The sequence below is a fragment of the Moschus berezovskii genome, chromosome 4, assembly GCF_049115385.1.
Source record: "Moschus berezovskii isolate FMDL1 chromosome 4, NW_MosBer_1.0, whole genome shotgun sequence".
Classification (NCBI taxonomy): Eukaryota; Metazoa; Chordata; class Mammalia; order Artiodactyla; family Moschidae; genus Moschus; species Moschus berezovskii.
Genome location: NC_142463.1, coordinates 70,500,563 through 70,518,416, shown reverse-complemented (window position 1 = coordinate 70,518,416; position 17,854 = coordinate 70,500,563). Strand labels below are relative to the sequence as shown.

Genomic DNA, 17,854 nt, shown 5'->3' with positions numbered 1-17,854 from the left:
GGCTGGTAACTGAATAGTTATTCTGGATGTGTTATTTTAAATTCCTTCTATAGATATCTTGAGTTGCATATACCAAATGACAGGATCCAGATAACAGCTCAGGTAAATGGAAAGCACCCTCCCAAGAAATGAGGTTATCAATTCACAATTTGTTGGATGTTAGTCCATTAAAAAGAATTAATACTATTTTTTAAAACCTACCTAAAGAGTCTAAAATATCCTTTATATCTGTAATTAGACAGTCCAATTTATAATTCTCTCGATGAACAGGAGCATCTGTTTCTCCATAGCCTCTCAAATCCAGTGCTACAACTCTATATTCACTTTTAAATTCCCTTAGTTGGTGACGCCAAGAATACCTGCGGAAAATAAGATATGTTAAAAATACCACAGTAACGAATATAAAGAATACCATTACAGATTGTCTAAGTGGAAAACTGTAAGTAACTTCTCATTTTTGAGAAAGGTTATGTAGTCATGTGTGGGCAGGAAAGAAAAAACCTGTTTGAAAAGAAAGCACTCACATTATTAAAACTGACTTTTTTTTTTTTTTTAACCATCTCCAGTGGGAATGTAACAAAGGGCCAGGATCTACTGAAACTACAAAATACCAGATACTAAAACCTTAAGAAATGTACCCAAGAAGTCAATTTTCTAAGCTTTGCTTAAATAATGCTTACCACTATCACTTAGTCTGTGCCTATAAGTGCTTCTGTATATTGTACCATTTGATTCTTTCAAAAAACTTGCAAGATGAAAATGTATTTTCCTAGAAGGGGATTTTACTCAGCTTGCTACATGTCAAATAGGACTCAGTGTTTTCATTCATAACAACAGTTACTCATGGATGAAAAAGTCTGATGATTTTTAAAAAGATGATAATGGAAAGAATCCAATAAAACAACTGCTGTTGCTGCTAAGTCGCTTCAGTCGTGTCCAACTCTGTGTGACCCCATAGATGGCAGCCCACCAGGCTCCCCTGTCCCTGGGATTCTCCAGGCAAGAGTACTGGAGTGGGGTGCCATTGCCTTCTCCGATAAAACAACTACTTAAGATAAATCTCTGAGACATCCCTGGAGAGCCAGTGGTAAATGAGACAAGGTCCTTGGGGCTGGTGCACTGGGATGACCCAGAGGGATGGGATGGGGAGGGAGGTGGGAGAGGGGTTCAGGATGCGGAACACATGTACACCCGTGGTGGATTCATGTCGGTGTGTGGCAAAACCAATACAATATTGTAAAGTAATTAGCGTCCAATTAAAATAAATAAATTTATATTAAAAAAGAAAAAGAATCTGCCTGTCAGTGCCAGAGACACAGGTTCAATCCTTGGTCTGGGGAGATTCTACATGCTGAGGGGCAACTAAGCCCGTGTTCCACAAGAGGAGCCACCACAATGAAAGGCTCCAACACCACAGCTACAGAGCAGCCCCCATTCACAACAACTAAAGAAAGCCTATGCGTAGCAATGAAGACACAATGCAGCCAAAAATGAATAAATAAATAAAACGTAAAGCAAAGAAAAAAGATAAACCTCTGCTTGCTAAAACAAAATTCTTCTGAGGAGAAGATCCTGAACTATAAAGACAAGCAAATGTGTGGTTAAAAACATTTAACAACCAAAATGGCCCAGGCACTGATCAATTAGAATGGCCACAGTGAGGGTCCTGGAAGCTTGCTAGACCAGGTGTTCCCCCTATGCTTGATAATAAAACCGCAGAATTAATGGAAATACAGAGCTCCATGAGAGTTCCTTCTTCTAAGAAACAAAATCATTATGGATAACAAACGGGAAAAGAGACTTGGATTTTTCAAAGTGACTCACTGTGTTATAGAACTCAAAATACGCATTAAAAGCATCTGCATGCACATCTGTTCATGGAAACCCAGTATAAAATTATCTGACAAAGACGAATGGTAGATCATTGTCTGGAAAGAGTTTTGGAGCACAATAGGAAAGGGAACAGAGTGATCTGAGATTATAAACCAATAATGAAGGGAGACTGCAGTGTAAAATAACACAGAGCAATGAGAAGAAAGAAACAAATTGACCACTTTACATCAAAAGCTAGATTATGAGGATAGGTGTCAGACACACATTCGGATTTATGAATGGATAAGGAAATGGCAACCCACTCCAGTGTTCTTGCCTGGAGAATCCCAGGGATGGGGGAGCCTGGTGGGCTTCCGTCTATGGGGTCACACAGAGTCGGACACGACTGAAGTGACTTAGCAGCAGCAGCAGCAGAGTCTTTGGTCTATTACTAGAATATCTATGATTTGTGAAGATCTGCAAAAGCATCGCCAATGAACATGGATTTGAAAACTTTAACAAAAGTGTCTTTCTTAACAATCTTGACAATCTTCTCTCTGGGTTGTAATAAACAAAAGAAGCAGTTTGATTCCTTAAAAGATACTCATCTTTCAACACATGTGATTTTATTTTTTCATGTTGTTGTTGAGTTGCCCAGTCTTGCGTGATGCTTTGTGACCCCATGGACCGTGGTACGCCAGGCTTCCCTGTCCCTCACCATCTCTAAGAGTCTGTACTCCCAGTCTCCTGCATTACAAGCTGATTCTTTACTCTCTGAGTCACCAGGGAAGAGCTAAAAGGGGATGCTGTGGCTGCATGGGCCAGGAATCGAACCTGGGCCTCCCATGTGGCCAGCAAGAATTCTACCACTGAACCACTCATGCACCTATTTTCTCATAGCCTTACTTAATATTTTGAATTGATTTTTTTTTATGTCTTTGTAACTGAAGCCTAATTCTTTCTTCTTTATAATCCTTCATACCCAATCAATAAAGTTCGGTAAATTTAACCTCTTAAATATTAATATTTACTTAATCACTTTTCCTATCCATCCCTGTTATCATTACCTTCATTCGGGCACCCATTTATGCAGCAGCCATCAATTGGTCTAATTGTGTCTGTTTCATTCCCCTTGGCTCTATCTTCTATAAAACCAGAGTGACGTAATAAAAACACAAACTCTTTCTTGACTCTCTGTTACTCACAACATGAAGCCCAAGCAGGTTATTTTGGCAGATAAAACCTCTAAGATTTGACCTTCCTAATCTTTCAGCTTGACTACCTTATACCCTCTATCATTTGCTATATAATAAAAAAGGGCTAAAATCTGTATCTGTCTTATTACATGCTAGGCACAATTCTAAGTGCTTCACATATAGTGGTGCTGATCTTCAAAATAGTAGTATAAAGTAAGTACTTTTATTATCTCCATTTTACAGATGAAGAAACCAAGGTGCAGATTGGTTTGTGGATGTGCTAAAAGTCACAGAGTTAGCAAATAGCAGAGCCAGGATCCAAACCCAGGTGGTCTGGCCTGAGAACCTATGCTATGCTGCCCCTGCAGCACTTATCTGCTTGCAGTGAATAAACATGGGTCTTGTTTTTAAACATGGGTCTTGTTTTTATGACTTTGTTTACATAATTTCCTTTTTCTGAAACATCATCCCTCCTCAGCATTTCCCTACTCCCTACAACCCCTGTCCTTCACCCCTCACTGAACTCCTCCTGCTGGACATCTTCTCTTTTAGGAGACTTCCCAGGTTCCCTCCTTCACAGGTGGGTCGGGTGGCCCCTTCCATATTCTTCCATTTGCCTGCACACTCTTCAGCGCACTTGGCATGTGTTTTATACTAATCTGTGGGTGCCTGGCATTTCCACTTGACTGTGAGCTCCTTGAATTGCCTGGCAGATGTGAAGATGCTCAATAAAGATTTGCTGACTGAGTGAAACAATGGAAAAACGAAAGCACTGAATTATGATAGTGCTAGAAATACCAGTTGTTCAGTAAAACTTTGTCCCAGTTCAAACCTTGAGACAACTCTGAACTAAAGTTCCCAGATTCCTCTTGGGGAATTTATAATGTTCAATTTCTACTAAAATGTGCATTGTTTTAATATCCTAAGTACCTGTGCCTTTGTTTCGAATTCATTTAAGTAGAAATGTCAAGGTAGAAATTTGACTCAAAATAATGTGTACAATCCTCTAGCATTTTACATTTAATGTAAACATAATACCTGCATATGTCATTATGTTATTAATAATTTAAACTGCCTTCCAAATAAATCCAACTATTTCTATTATCAATGAGTGGAGCCAAACAATATCTTAAACATTTCTAGGAATATTTAAAGGCTGCAACTGCTATCTTAATAAATTACAAAATAATTTTTAAATGTAATCTTCCTAGAGTTCATAAATAAAGCATATTTGATTTACACATTAACTCTAAACTGAAAAAGAAATCACCCCAGTGATAGACTGATGAGCATGTCATTCACATGAATAAAACAAAATAACCCCCTTTATACAAAAATGAAACATAAAATCAGTAACTCCTGAAAATATTATAAATAAACAAAACTAGCTATTTTCATCCACACTGTTCCCCTCCTCCCCGACCCGGTTGCTTTGCTGTTGTTTAGTCGCTCAGTCGTGTCTGCCTCTTTGCTAATCCATGGACTATAGCCCACCAGGCTCCTCTGTCCATGGAACTTCCCAAGCAAGAATACTGGAGTGGGTTGCCATTTCTGTCTCCAGGGGATCTTCCCCACCCAGGGATTGAACCTGAGTCTCCTGCATTGCAGGCAGATTCTTTACCACTGAGTCACCTGGGAAGCTCAAGCAGAGGACACATTCAGAAAAAGCAACTTCTTTCTTAGTTATTCTTAACACAAATAGGGCTCCCAGTTTACCAGGCTAGCTTCTGTGAGATGCAGAATATACTCTTCCCTTTTACAATGGAGAAAAAGCCACAGTCATCAGGCTCCATGTTCAGCTGTATGCATGAAGAGCCCTTACTTGCCTCAGCACTTGAGTAATGACAAGTGTGTCCCATACAGCTGGTGTTATTGCCAGAAACTGCCTGCATCAGCTCAAAATATTTTTAAAAGCAATGCAAATTGAAGTGGAGATAGAGGGGGAGAAAAATCATCTGTGAGAGCCTTATTTGGCACTAATTTAGCTAAAGGACTCATAGATCTGTATATTGTTTGATGTTTCCTCTATATTTTAAGAAGACCCAGAGTTTTATTGTTTCTGTGTAACATCTAATAGTATATATTAAACGTCACCAATTCTCAACAGCTATTCTTAGTTAATGATGATAAATGCAAATAATACTTTATATTTTTATAATGATTTTCTGTTTAAAAAGCATTTTTACACACATTGCCAGTTTATGATTATTTTGTTTTCACTGTATCAATCTGACCTACTTGATCTACAATATTATAAACTCATGTGCATTTAGGCAAAACTTGATTAACAAAGGGATATGGGCAATAAAAATTGATTCAAAATGCCAAAGCTTTTTGGCTCTTAAAAAAAAAAAAGGAGGGCCTCCCAGGTGGCTCAGGGGTAAAGAATCTGCCTGCCCATGTACGAATCCCCTGAGACGTGGATTTGCTGTCTGGGTTAGGAAGGATCCCCTGGAGGAGGAAATGACAACAAACTCCAGTATTCTTGACTGGAGAACTCCATGGACAGAGGAGCCTGGTGGGCTACAGTCCACAGGGTTGCAAAGAGTTGAACACAACTGAGAGAGTGAGCACTCAAGCATAAAAGGGGAAAAGTGCAAGAGAAAGGGCTTTTGGGAACAGAAAAAGTAAAGTCTAAGAGAGAGAGATTTGAAGTGGTTTAATCAAAACACCGTTATCCTAAATTCTGATTTGAACTGACTTTTTCCTGAATGGAGCTCATGAATGGAATTGACTAGATTGCATAACGAGTAACAGTGGTAATGCATAACGAGTAACAGTGGTAATTTGGAAGGAAAGACAAAATGTCAACATAGAGGTCTCGGTTTAGGGTATGACTTATACAGACAGAAGTCTCAGCAACTAAGCGGCTGAGCCAGAATTCACTGCCCATATTACTTTATGCAGATTTGATTAATACTTTAGACTAACATTTTATTTGTAAACCAGTCATGTCATAGGGTCTTCCTAGGTGGTGCCAGTGGTAAAGAATCTGCCTGCCAATGAAGGAGATGTAAGAGACAAAGGTTCTATCTCTGGGTCGGGAAGATCCCCTGGAGGAGGGCAGGGCAACCCACTCCAGTATTTCTGCTTAGAGAATCCCATGGGCAGAGGAGCCTGGCGGGCTACCATCCATGAGGCTGCAAAGAGTCAGACACGATTGAAGCGACTTAGCATGCATACATGTCATAGACTTTCTGCTCTAGAAAAATGATGAGCTAGATGGGTTTTTCCCCTCCTCCATGCTCTTCTTCAATGACTAACACTTCCTAGTGCACTAGCAATCTCAAAGCATTTATTAATAAAGGTCCTTTTACTCTAAAAGTATTAACTAAATACTCTTTCAGAGCTAGATGCATGTTAAATTAGGAATTCAGATGACATAAAATCTTTAAAATTCTAAAGGAAGTGAGGAATATGTAATGTGGAATTCTAGGTGTTAAGAGCAAAAGTAAAGGAGAAATTTGGGGACAGGGCATTGTCCTAGAACTTTAAAAACATACCACACATTCTACATTTAAGTCAGTTTAGAGAATACAAGTTTTTGGTCCATTTTTCCATTTCAAGATCATAGCCCTGAGCTAGCAAAAATCTGATTTGCTTTTTACCACCTTAATATGTACCATCTTTTAAAAGATACTCATTTTTTTAAAGTTTCATCATGTGTTGTTTCATCTGTACTTATTTGGTTCTGTGGGGTTCAAAGGGGAACAGAGTATTTTCCCGTAGGTAACTAGCAACTGTATTTTTGACTGTAGGTTTTCTTCTCCACATGAAATATTCTGATCCTTAATTTGTCCTGAATTCATCTGAGCCTGTTATTATGTGCATAGGAAAGAGTCCTTTTTCAGTTTCCATGAGCCCTCTTCTCCTCCTGCCTTCCCCTCACGCCAGCCTTACCAAAGGCCGCCAGGTAACAGGCACTCTAATTCTTTGGTTTCTTTCGAATCTCCTTTACCACCCAGTTTTGTCCACAGTTCAGTTCAGTCGCTCAGTCGTGTCCGACTCTTTGGAACCCCATAGACTGCAGCATGCCAGGCTTCCCTGTCCATCACTATCTCCTGGAGCTTGCTCAAACTCATGTCCATCAGTAGGTACTATAAAAACTGGTTTATGATTGCCAAGGGGGCAAAATAGGGAGAAGGGATAGTCAGGGAGTTTGGGATCGATACGTACACACTTCTATACTAATTTGGTCTTTAACGATATTGTGATAGTTGCAGGTGAAAAATGAAGGGACTCAGTCATAATATACATGTATTTACTCTTCCCTAAGTTCCCCTCCTATCCAGCCTGCCACACAACATTGAGCCACACGGCTATATTTAAAACAGATAACTAACAAAGTCCTACTGTATAATGCAGGGAACTCTGCTCAACGTTATGTGGCAGCCTGGATGGGAGAGGAGTTTGGGGGAGAATGGATGCATGTGTATGTATAGTTGAGTCCCTTTGCTCTCCACCTGAAGCTATCACAATATTGCTAAATGGCTATATTACAATATAAAATAAAAAGTTAAAAACTGTTTCGCAATTGACTATTTCAAAAATTTGAAACACTAAATGATCCTTGTTTTAATTCTCAAAAATAAATAAATTTAGGATAACAATATGCATCTTTCTTTAAAACAGAAGGAATATCATTCTTGTGATTGAGGAACACTTGGGAGTAATAACTCTAGGCCAGCACTTGATCATAGCATGGGGTCTATTAAAAATCACTGCAAGAAAATGACACTATGGTAAGCTAAATCTTTAGTGCAAGAGAAAAAGTTATTATTAAGTTTACCAGAATTCTGGAAATCCATGAAGCAGCAGCATAAGTGGTTTGCCTCTTTCTCCAGCAGCAACATAATGAAATCTTAACCCCGAATCCTGCAGTAGGAAATAGAGTCCATGAGATTTCAGTGATGTTTTGTGTTGACTGTAAAAGTACAGTTAGTATTTCCATTCCATTAAAAATTTTCACTTGCATTATTTTTAATATCAAGAGATAAAATAAGTATTATTAATTTTCAGAAAGAAAAAATAACTACTGTTTATCAGCAGGGTAAATGAACAGATTCGCTTTTGTTGACATTCCCTTCTACTTACAAGGTCAATTTATCTATAGTATGAGCTTCTGAAACAGTTATAATTTTATTACTGATCTCACTCAAATTCTGCAGGACAATAATTCTGATCTGCATTTATATTCTTGCCATTATTTACCTCCTAGTCATATACTTTTCTCAGCTTGCCTGTCAAGAGCTGTGCTGTCAGTTATATAATTCACACCTCCTTTCCTTATTTTTAGTTCTCTCCCTCCCACATTATTTTAACTTGAGAGTTGCATGCACAGTTCCCCTGGCTGCCTGCTCCTCATGTCATGTCAGTGTATGTCTAACAGCCGAATGCTCTGAGTGCTCAAACTTTTGCTCTGCATATGGGAGACAAGATTGCCCAAGGGAAACAAAAATCATAGAAATGAGACAGAAATATAGCAAATACAAAGCAAATAGAAGAAAGGAAAGTGAAGCAAGAAAGAAAGACAAAAACTCAGAAGGAAGTGAGGTAAAAAAACAAGAACCAAAACCCAGAGACTGACTGGGTTTTACATCAGATAATGCAAGTAATTGGGTTTCCAGATGTGAAAAAAATTTTAAAGCTCATCTAGTTCAACCCTATCATTTTTGCAGAGTTAGAAACTGAGGTCCAAAGATGTTACTATACAGGTCATTAAGATGGCTGGGAGCAGGACTGTGGCTAGAACCTCCATCTTGTCCTACTGCTCAGGACAATGCTCTTTCTATTCCTTGGTTGTAGGTCTCTGGGGAAGCTCTTGAAGTGGCCAGAGTCAGAAGAGAGTGATGAATCCCAAATGATTCTTAAACTGATTTTCCCCCTCAGGTAGGATGAACATAACAACTCTGACTTCTACCCTCTACTGCAGAATGCCTTCCTGGAAGTTCAATAACTTCTTTTATTGGTGGTGAGTCTCGGAAGATGAAAGGCTGTAGGAACTTGACTGGATTTACTGAATAAATATTTCATTTCATTTTACTATGTACCAGGCACTGTTACACGATTTTTGGTTTTAGCTTGTTTTTTACATATTTTAAATATTAATTCATTTAATTCTCATGTCAACTATAGGGTAAAAAGGACATGCCCCTCCGTGGTCTGAACTCCAGCTGCAGGGCAATCTAGCTCCTAACAGGAACCCCAGACCTGGTGACAAAATTATCCCTTCTTGGAGGCTATTTTTGAAAGGCCTGTGAGTCAGACTTGTAGGGTGCATCACAAAAGACCATCTCCCTTCACCACCTGGAGCCTCAGTAAATAGAATAATCGTGGGCTGTAAGAAAGCTTGGGACAAGCATGGGCAATTAAAGAGTCTGCATGAATATTTGACATCTACTTTTTGCGCCATTCCTTTGGTCTCTGGCATCATAGCCGCTGCTTCTTTCTCCACAAACATGCACCATTTATTTATTGTTTGATGTTGCTTAGGTCATCTGTGAATGCTCCATTCTGCTGATCTGAATAAACTCCTGATTTGCAATGACTTACTCTATTTACTGTTCCAATCTCTAAAATTTGGGCAAGGACCGTCCCCTGAGACAGTAGGGCGCCACCAGAAACAATTCCCTACAGCTTATCTGAGCTCTAAAGGGCAAAAAGGTGACAGACGACCGCTTCCCCTTACAGTTGGAGAAGGTTATTGCGGTGGAAGAGTAGGGGACAGTAATAACAGGACCCAGATTATTAGACTCTCACACACACACAGAGGCAAGGACCATAACGACACACACAACCCCCTGACGCTCTCCCGTGGCACCTCGCCCCTCCAGGATCCCCCGGGCACCTTCTCCGCGCCTGCAGCGCGCCCTACTAGCCCCGAGAACACTAGGGGACGCTGGCTGGGCGTCAGCCCGGCGGCCTCTGCTCTCACGGCCGTCACGTTCCCTCGCGATAGCGCCGGGCCCGCGCCCGCCTTCACCTTGATCCTCACGTAGCAGTGGGTACCCAGAGAGGGGTCGTTCAAGCACGCGGGCGGGTGTTCCCGAGCGACCCGCCGGAAGGTCTGCGTGGGTCCCTTGCCGATGCTCCACAAAAGTTTGAGCAGGTAGATGGAGGCGCAGAGCCCGCAGTAGAAGTAGATCAGGCACCAGAAGAGCAGGGACCGGATCGTGACCATCAGGCGGGGCAGGCAATCCCGCAGCTTCGCCATCGGGCGGCGGCAGCGGCGCGGCCCGCAACGCGACGCCTCCCAGGCGCGGGACGCGGCGGCGCGCACTCCGAAGCCGGAGCGAGACTGCGAGCGCGGCGATGCGTCAGAGCCGCCAGCCGGTCCGCGGTCGCCTGCCCCGCGCACGCCTCCCCGCGGGTCCCCGTGCTGCAGCGCCCGGCTCGGGTCCGTTGTCACAGCCCCGGGCTACCACACTCACGGTGAGCGCTCGGGGCGGCCGCGCCCGGGAGCGGCGCACCGCGGACCCCAAGCGCAGCAAGGTCCGCACCCGACAGGCAAGGGTGCAGAGCTGGCCTTCCTCCGCAAGGAGTAAAGCCCCATTTCAAAACTGATAAACTGTGGGGGAAATGAAGGTGAGACTTTCCCAAACCATCCTAGATACTGTGGGAGGAAGAGCCATTCATTTTGACCAGTGTTTATAGCCTCTCCTTGCCCCCCAGTTTAAGGCTTTCTTTCTGGATCATGGAATTATGAGGCTCATGGCGGAGGGGTAGCAGTAAACTATTTTCATACCACCCGGAAGACATTTCTTTATTCGTTCCCAAAGCTCATCTGAAGGTGTTGCTATTCTCCAACTAGCTAGGTGTCTGGTTATAAAGTCAAGTCTCTGGCAATCCCTGGTCTTTTTTCTGTCCCTCTGGGTTTTTCCTTTACAGGAAGATTGTATAAATAGAATCATATAGTATTCAACTTCTAGCTTCTGGCTTCTTTCGTTTAGCGTGATGTATCTGAGATTCAACTAGCTGTTACATATATTACATATATACTGTTACATATATTGTTTTATTATTATTATTATTAGTCTTTTGTTAGATGGATGTACCATACTTGCTTATGGAACAGTTCACAGTTGAGGTATATTTGAGTTTTTTCCCAGTTTTTGGTGGTTATGAATAAAGTCATTGATGTAAAGTTTTTGGTGGGAACGTGTAAGTTTTCATTTCACTTGGGTTAACACTTAGAAGTGGAATTGCTGGGTCAGGTAGGTACGCATTTGATATAGGAAACTATCAAACTGGTTTCCAGAGTGGCTGCAAGTTTAATTCACGCTAGCAGTGTATGACCAAGATAATCACGATGGCGTGATCACTCACGTAGAACCAGATATCTTGAAATGTGAAGTCAAGTGGGCCTTAGAAAGCATCACTACGAACAAAGCTAGTGGAGGTGATGGAATTCCAGTTGAGCTATTTCAAATCCTGAAAGAGGATGCTATGAAAGTGCTGCAGTCAATATGCCAGCAAATTTGGAAAACTCAGCAGTGGCCACAGGACTGGAAAAGGTCAGTCTTCATTCCAGTCCCAAATAAAGGCAATACCAAAGAATGCTCAAACTACCGCACAATTGCACTCATCTCACACGCTAGTAAAGTCATGCTCAAAATTCTCCAAGCCAGGTTTCAGCAATATGTGAACCGTGAACTTCCAGCTGTTCAAGCAGCTTTTAGAAAAGGCAGAGGCACCAGGGATCAAATAGCCAACATCCGCTGGATCACGGAGAAAGCAAGAGAATTCCATAAAAACATCTATTTCTGCTTTATTGACTGTGCCAAAGCCTTTGACTGTGTGGATCACAATAAACTGTGGAAAATTCTGAAAGAGATGGGAATACCAGACCACCTGACCTGCCTCTTGAGAAACCCATATACAGGTCAGGAAGCAACAGTTAGAATTGGACATGGAACAACAGATTGGTTCCAAATAGGAAAAGGAGTTCATCAAGGTTGTATATTGTCACCCTGCTTATTTAACTTATATGCAGAGTACCTCATGAGAAATGCTGGGCTGGAAGAAGCACAAGCTGGAATCAAGATTGCTGGGAGAAATATCAATAACCTCAGATAAGCAGATGACACCACCCTTATGGCAGAAAGTGAAGAGGAACTAAAGAGCCTCTTGATGAAAGTGAAAGAGGAGAGTGAAAAAGTTGGCTTGAAGCTCAACATTCAGAAAACAAAGATCATGGCATCTGGTCCCATCACTTCATGGGAAATAAATGGGGAAACAGTGGAAAGAGTGTCAGACTTTATTTTTGGGGGCTCCAAAATTGCTGTGTTTGCTGATTGCAGCCATGAAATTAAAAGACGCTTGCTCCTTGGAAGGAAAGTTATGACCAGCCTAGATAGTATATTAAAAAGCAGAGACATTACTTTGCCAACAAAGGTCCATCTAGTCAAGGCTATGGTTTTTCCCGTGGTCATGTATGGATGTGAGAGTTGGACTGTGAAGAAAGCTGATCGCCACAGAATTGATGCTTTTGAACTGTGGTGTTGGAGAAGACTCTTGAGAGTCACTTGGACTGCAAGGAGATCCAACCAGTGCATTCTAAAGGAGATCAGTCCTGGGTGTTCATTGGAGGGACTGATGCTAAAGCTGAAACTCCAATACTTTGCCACCTCATGTGAAGAGTTGACTCACTGGAAAAGTCTCTGATGCTGGGAGGGATTGGGGGCAGGAGGAGAAGGGGATGACAGAAAATGAGATCGCTGGATGGCATCATCGACTTGATGGACATGAGTTTGAGTGAACTCCGGGAGTTGGTGATGGACAGGGAGGCCTTGCGTGCTGTGATTCATGGGGTCGCACAGAGTCAGACACGACTGAAGCGACTTAGCAGCAGCAGCAGCAGCAGCAATGTGTGAGAGTTATTGTTAGGTCCTTTTCTTGAGAGCACTAATATTGTTAAAAAAAAGAAATTCCTGATTCTAGCCATTCTAAGAGTTGTGTAATGTGGTATCTCATTGAAATTTTTATTCACATATCCCCAATAATAATAATGTTGGGCATCTTTATATACTTGTATGCCCCTTGAATATATTATTCTTTGACAAAGCAGCTGTCCAAATCTTTTACCGATTTTTTAGAAAAGTGGGTTGCTTTTTTTCTTACTGAGTTTGAAAGTTCCTTATGTATTTTGGATACAAATGCTTTATCACATATCATGTGATTTGCAAATATTTTCCCAGTCTGTCTTTTCATTTTTAAGGACTTCTGAAGAGCACAATTTCTTAATTTTGATTTTATCCAATTTATCACTTTTCTTTTATATGTAGTAGTTTTGGTGTTGCATGTGAGAAATCTCTACCTAAGTTAAGGTTAGCAAGTACCCCCCAACCTGTGTTTCCTTCTAAAAAATTTATTTTATGTTTTGTATTTAGGTCTATAATCCACTTTAAGTTAATTTTTGCATAAGATGCAAAGTATGGGTTGACATTGATGTTTCCCATGTGGATATCCAATTATCTTGGTATCATTTGTTGAAAAGAATATTCTTCCTCTATTGAATTGCCTTTGCACCTCTGTTGAAAATCACTTTGCATGTGGGACTATATTTGAACCCTCTAGTCTGTTTCATTGATCTATATGTCTGTATTTTCTGCAGCATATGCTTGCCTTTTTTGTGGCTGTGCTATGAGCCATGCAGGGTTTTAGTTCCCTGGTCTGTGCCTCCTGCATTGGGGGACAGGTGTGTTAACCACTGGATTGGCAGGGAAATCCCAATACACACTTGTCAAAAGTAGTAAAGTAATATAGTAAGTCTACGACTCATGTGGTATGAGTCCTTCAACTTTGTTCTTCTTTATCAAAATTGTTTTGGCTATTCTAATTACTTTTCCATACAAATTTTAGTATTAGCTTGTCAATTTTGACAAAAGTTGTTGATTGGAATCCACTGAATCTGTTAATCAATTTTGAGAGAACTAATATTTTAACAATATTGAGTTATTCAGAACATTGTTGTTCAGTTGCTAAGTCATGTCCAACTCTTTGCAACCTCAGGGACTGCAGCTCGCTGGGATTCCCATGAACGTACATCTCTCCAATTATTTAGAGTCTTCTTTATTTTATCAGTTTTTCATAGTTTTAAACATACAGATATTGCATGTATTTTGTAAGATTTATACCTAAGTATTTCTTTTTTAAAATATATTATTTTAAATGTTATTTTTTCAATTTCTAGTTACTTACTAATTCTAGGTGCTTACATTATTATTATTTTTTTTTTTTGGTCTGAGATCCTGGACCTTGCTAAATTTACTTTTTAGTGCTGGTAGCTTTTTGAAAAATTCTTTGGGATGTTCTATATAGATAATCATGTCATTTGTGAATAGAGACAGTTTTATTCCTTCCTTCCCAATATGTTTGCCTTTTATTTTTCTTCACTTATTGCACTAACTAGGACCTCCAATACAATACTGAGTAGAAATAGTTAATTTTTACTTTGTTCTCAGTCATAAGGGGAAACCATTCAGTCATTTACTATTAGCTCAAGTTGTTTTTTTTTTTCATGCTGCACAGTTTTCGGGATCTTAATACTGGGACCAGGGATTGAACCTGCACCCTTGGCAATGAAAGTAGGGAGTCCCAACCACTGGACCACCAGCAAATTCCCTGAAGACTTTTTTTTTAAGATGCTATTTATCATATTGAGGAAGTTCCTTTTTATTTCTAGTTTCTGAGAGGTTTTTTTTTTTTTTCCTTCTCCCCACAATGTGGCTTGAATTTTGTAAAATGGCTTTCTGTTTCTCTGGAGATAATCATAGTTTTTCCTTTTTAATCTACTGATGTGGTTACCTGTAAATTTTTTGAATGTTGGACCAGTCTTTCATTCCCAGGATAAATCCCAATTGATCATGAAATAGTGTATTTTTAATATATTGCTGAAATCAATTGCTAATATTTGGTTGATGATTTTCACATCTATATTTGTTCTTATATTATGGAATAATGTATATAAAATTGGTATTGTTTGTTCCTTAAATGTTTGGTAGAATTTTCCAAAAAAACATGTAGGCCTGAAGTTTTTATTACTGTTTAAATTCTTTTTTAAAGGTTTTAAAATACAATTCAATTTACTTAATACTTATAAAACTATTCATATGATCTATTTCCTCTTTGACAGTTTGTATTTTTTAAGAATTTTATCCATTTCTTGTACGTTGTTGAATCTCTGGCCATAGAGTTCTTCATAATATGTCCTTGTTATTTCTTGAATGTTTGCAGATCTGTGTGTGTAATCTCTTTTACACTTGACATTTGCATCTTCTCATTTTTATATGGTAGGTCTGGATAGAGGGCTTATCAATTTTATTGTCTTTTTTTAAACAAAGAAACAGCCTTTGGTTTCCTTGATTTCTCTTTTTTTTTTTTGCTTAAGATTTCATTTAAATTGAAATGATTTCTCCTCTTCCTGTTCTTTCTTCTGCTTTAGAGTTGATTTTTCTAGTTTCTTCAGGTAGAAACTTCAGTAACTGATTTGAAATTTTTCTTCTGTTTTAACATAAACACTGAGTGGTAAAAATTTTCCTCTAAATGCCACTTTCACTGCATCCCATAAATTTTAATGTGTTGCATTTTAACTTTCTTACAATTCAAAATACTTTCTAATTATTCTTGTGATTTTTCTCTTTTAAGATGGGTTATTTAGAAAAGCTTAATTTCCAAATATTTTGCAGATATCTTTTTAGTATTAATTTCTACTTAAATCTGGTGTGATAGCTTATGAACTGCCTATTCTTGTAAATTTGTCAAGGTTTGCTTTATTGCTCTAAATATAGTCTATTTGGTGAATGTTCCAACTGCATCTGAAAAGTGTATTCTGCTGTGAGAGTGTAACATTAACGTCAATTAGTTAAAGATGGTTAGCAATGTTCAGGACCATTAGATCTTTACTGGCATTCTGCCTACTGTTTTATCAATTGCTGAGAGAAGAATGGTGAAATCTGTCTGTTACAGTGGATTTGCCCATTTCTCTTCTGTCAGTGCTACTGGTTTTGGTTTAGCCAGTTATCTTTTGGAGCATTTATAAACAATAAAAATGAATTTAATAATTACTTTCATTGAAGGGAAAAGAAGAAGGGGGCAGCAGAGGATGAGAGATGTTTTGAAGAAGGGGGCAGCAGAGGATGAGAGATGTTTAGATGGCATCACTGACTCGATGGACTAAAACTGAGCAAACTCTGGGAGGTAGTGGAGTACAGAGGAGCCTGGCATGCTGCAGTCCATGGGGTCACCAAGAGTCAGACATGAATTAGTGACTGAACAACAACAAATGCCATATCTAGTGTTCCTCATTCTTTGTATAGATACAGGTGAGACCGCGAGAATCACACCCCTTTTACCAGAAGAACCTTCTTTAACATTTCTTGTAGTGGAGGTCTGCTGGCAATAAATTCTTTCACTTTTTGTTTGCTTGAAAAAGTATTTCTCTTTCAATTTTGATAATATTTCCAGTGGATATAGAATTCTAGTTGACAGGGTTTTGTTTTAGAACTTTAAAGACATTACTCCACTCACGATTTTTATAATTTCTGATGAGAAATTTGCTGTGTTCTTTTCTTCTTTCCTCTCTATTGTGTTATTTTTTCCTTTGGGTGCCTCAAGATTTTCTGTTGGTCTATGGTTTCAGCAGTTTAAATATGATATATCTAGTGTGGGGTTTTTTTGTTTTTTGTTTTTGTATTTATCTTGTTTAGCATTCTCTGAGCTTCTTGAATTTGTGGTTTTGAGTCTGTCATTATGTTAGACAATAGAAAATATATTAATATATTGGTCTTTGCCTCTGGTTCCTGACAGATTCTGAAACCCTTGTAATTTTAAGTGATAAGAGCACTAAGAGCATGTGTTAGTCTAATATTTGGTTTCTGACTCATATCTGACACAGGGCTCTTAAAACCCTTGTAAATTTCTGGCGATAAGAGTCCAGGAGGATCTTTTGTTCTAATGAGGACATTCTGGGTGGGCTCAGATGGGGGCTGGTCACCGGAAAGATCAAAATGTGATTAAAAGCTTGGAATTTTCAGCTCCACCTCCCTCCTCCAAAGGGGAAAGAGACTCAAAATGGAGCTAATAATTGATCATGCCTCTGTGATGAAGGCGTTTGGGGAACTTCCAGGTTGGTGAACATATCTACATACAGGAAGGTGATGCACCTCCAATTTCATACAGACAGAAACTACTGTGCTTGGGACCCTGCCAGACCTTGCCCTATGTATCTCATCATCTGGTTCTTCATTTATATCCTTTACTATATCCTTTAATAAACTGGTAAACATAAATGTGTCCTTGAGTTCTATCATGTGACAAGTTGACTCACTGGAAAAGACTCTGATGCTGGGAGAGGTTGGGGGCGGGAGGAGAAGGGGACGGCAGAGAATGAGATGGCTGGATGGCATCACCGACTCTGTGGACATGAGTTGGAGTGAACTCCGGGAGTTGGTGATGGACAGGGAGGCCTGGCGTGCTGTGGTTCATGGGGTTGCGGAGAGTCGGACACGACTGAGCGACTGAACTGAACTGAACTGAGTTCTATAAGCTGCTCTAGCAAATAACTAAATCCAGGGGGCAAAAAGTCATGGGAATCTCTGATTTGTCTACCTCAGACAAATTGTGGGTAATCTAGGGATCTACTACTCGTGATTGGCATCTGAAATGTGCATCAGTCTTGTGGGACTGAGCCCTTAACCTATGGGATCTGATACTCTCTCCAGGTAGATATCAATACATTTAGAATTGAGTTAAATTGTAGGACACCTAGATGATGTCACAGAGAATTGTTCATTTGTGGGGAATCCCACCCACATTTGATGATTAGACACACAACAGGAAGAGCTGAG

The 17,854-nt window shown here is 39.8% G+C and overlaps 1 protein-coding gene across 1 annotated transcript in view; it reads right to left on the bottom strand.

Annotated features, from left to right (window-relative positions):
• The window catches only part of EPHX4 (epoxide hydrolase 4), a 35,356-nt gene extending 25,135 nt beyond the window's left edge, over window positions 1–10,221 (bottom strand). Inside the window, exons 1-3 of the mRNA XM_055403157.1 lie at window positions 9,991–10,221; window positions 7,798–7,883; window positions 202–359 (exon numbers count right to left, since the gene is read on the bottom strand). Coding sequence (XP_055259132.1) covers window positions 202–359; window positions 7,798–7,883; window positions 9,991–10,221 — 475 coding nt within the window. The remainder of the gene's footprint in view (window positions 1–201; window positions 360–7,797; window positions 7,884–9,990) is intronic.
• Between the last annotated feature and the right edge of the window lie 7,633 nt (window positions 10,222–17,854).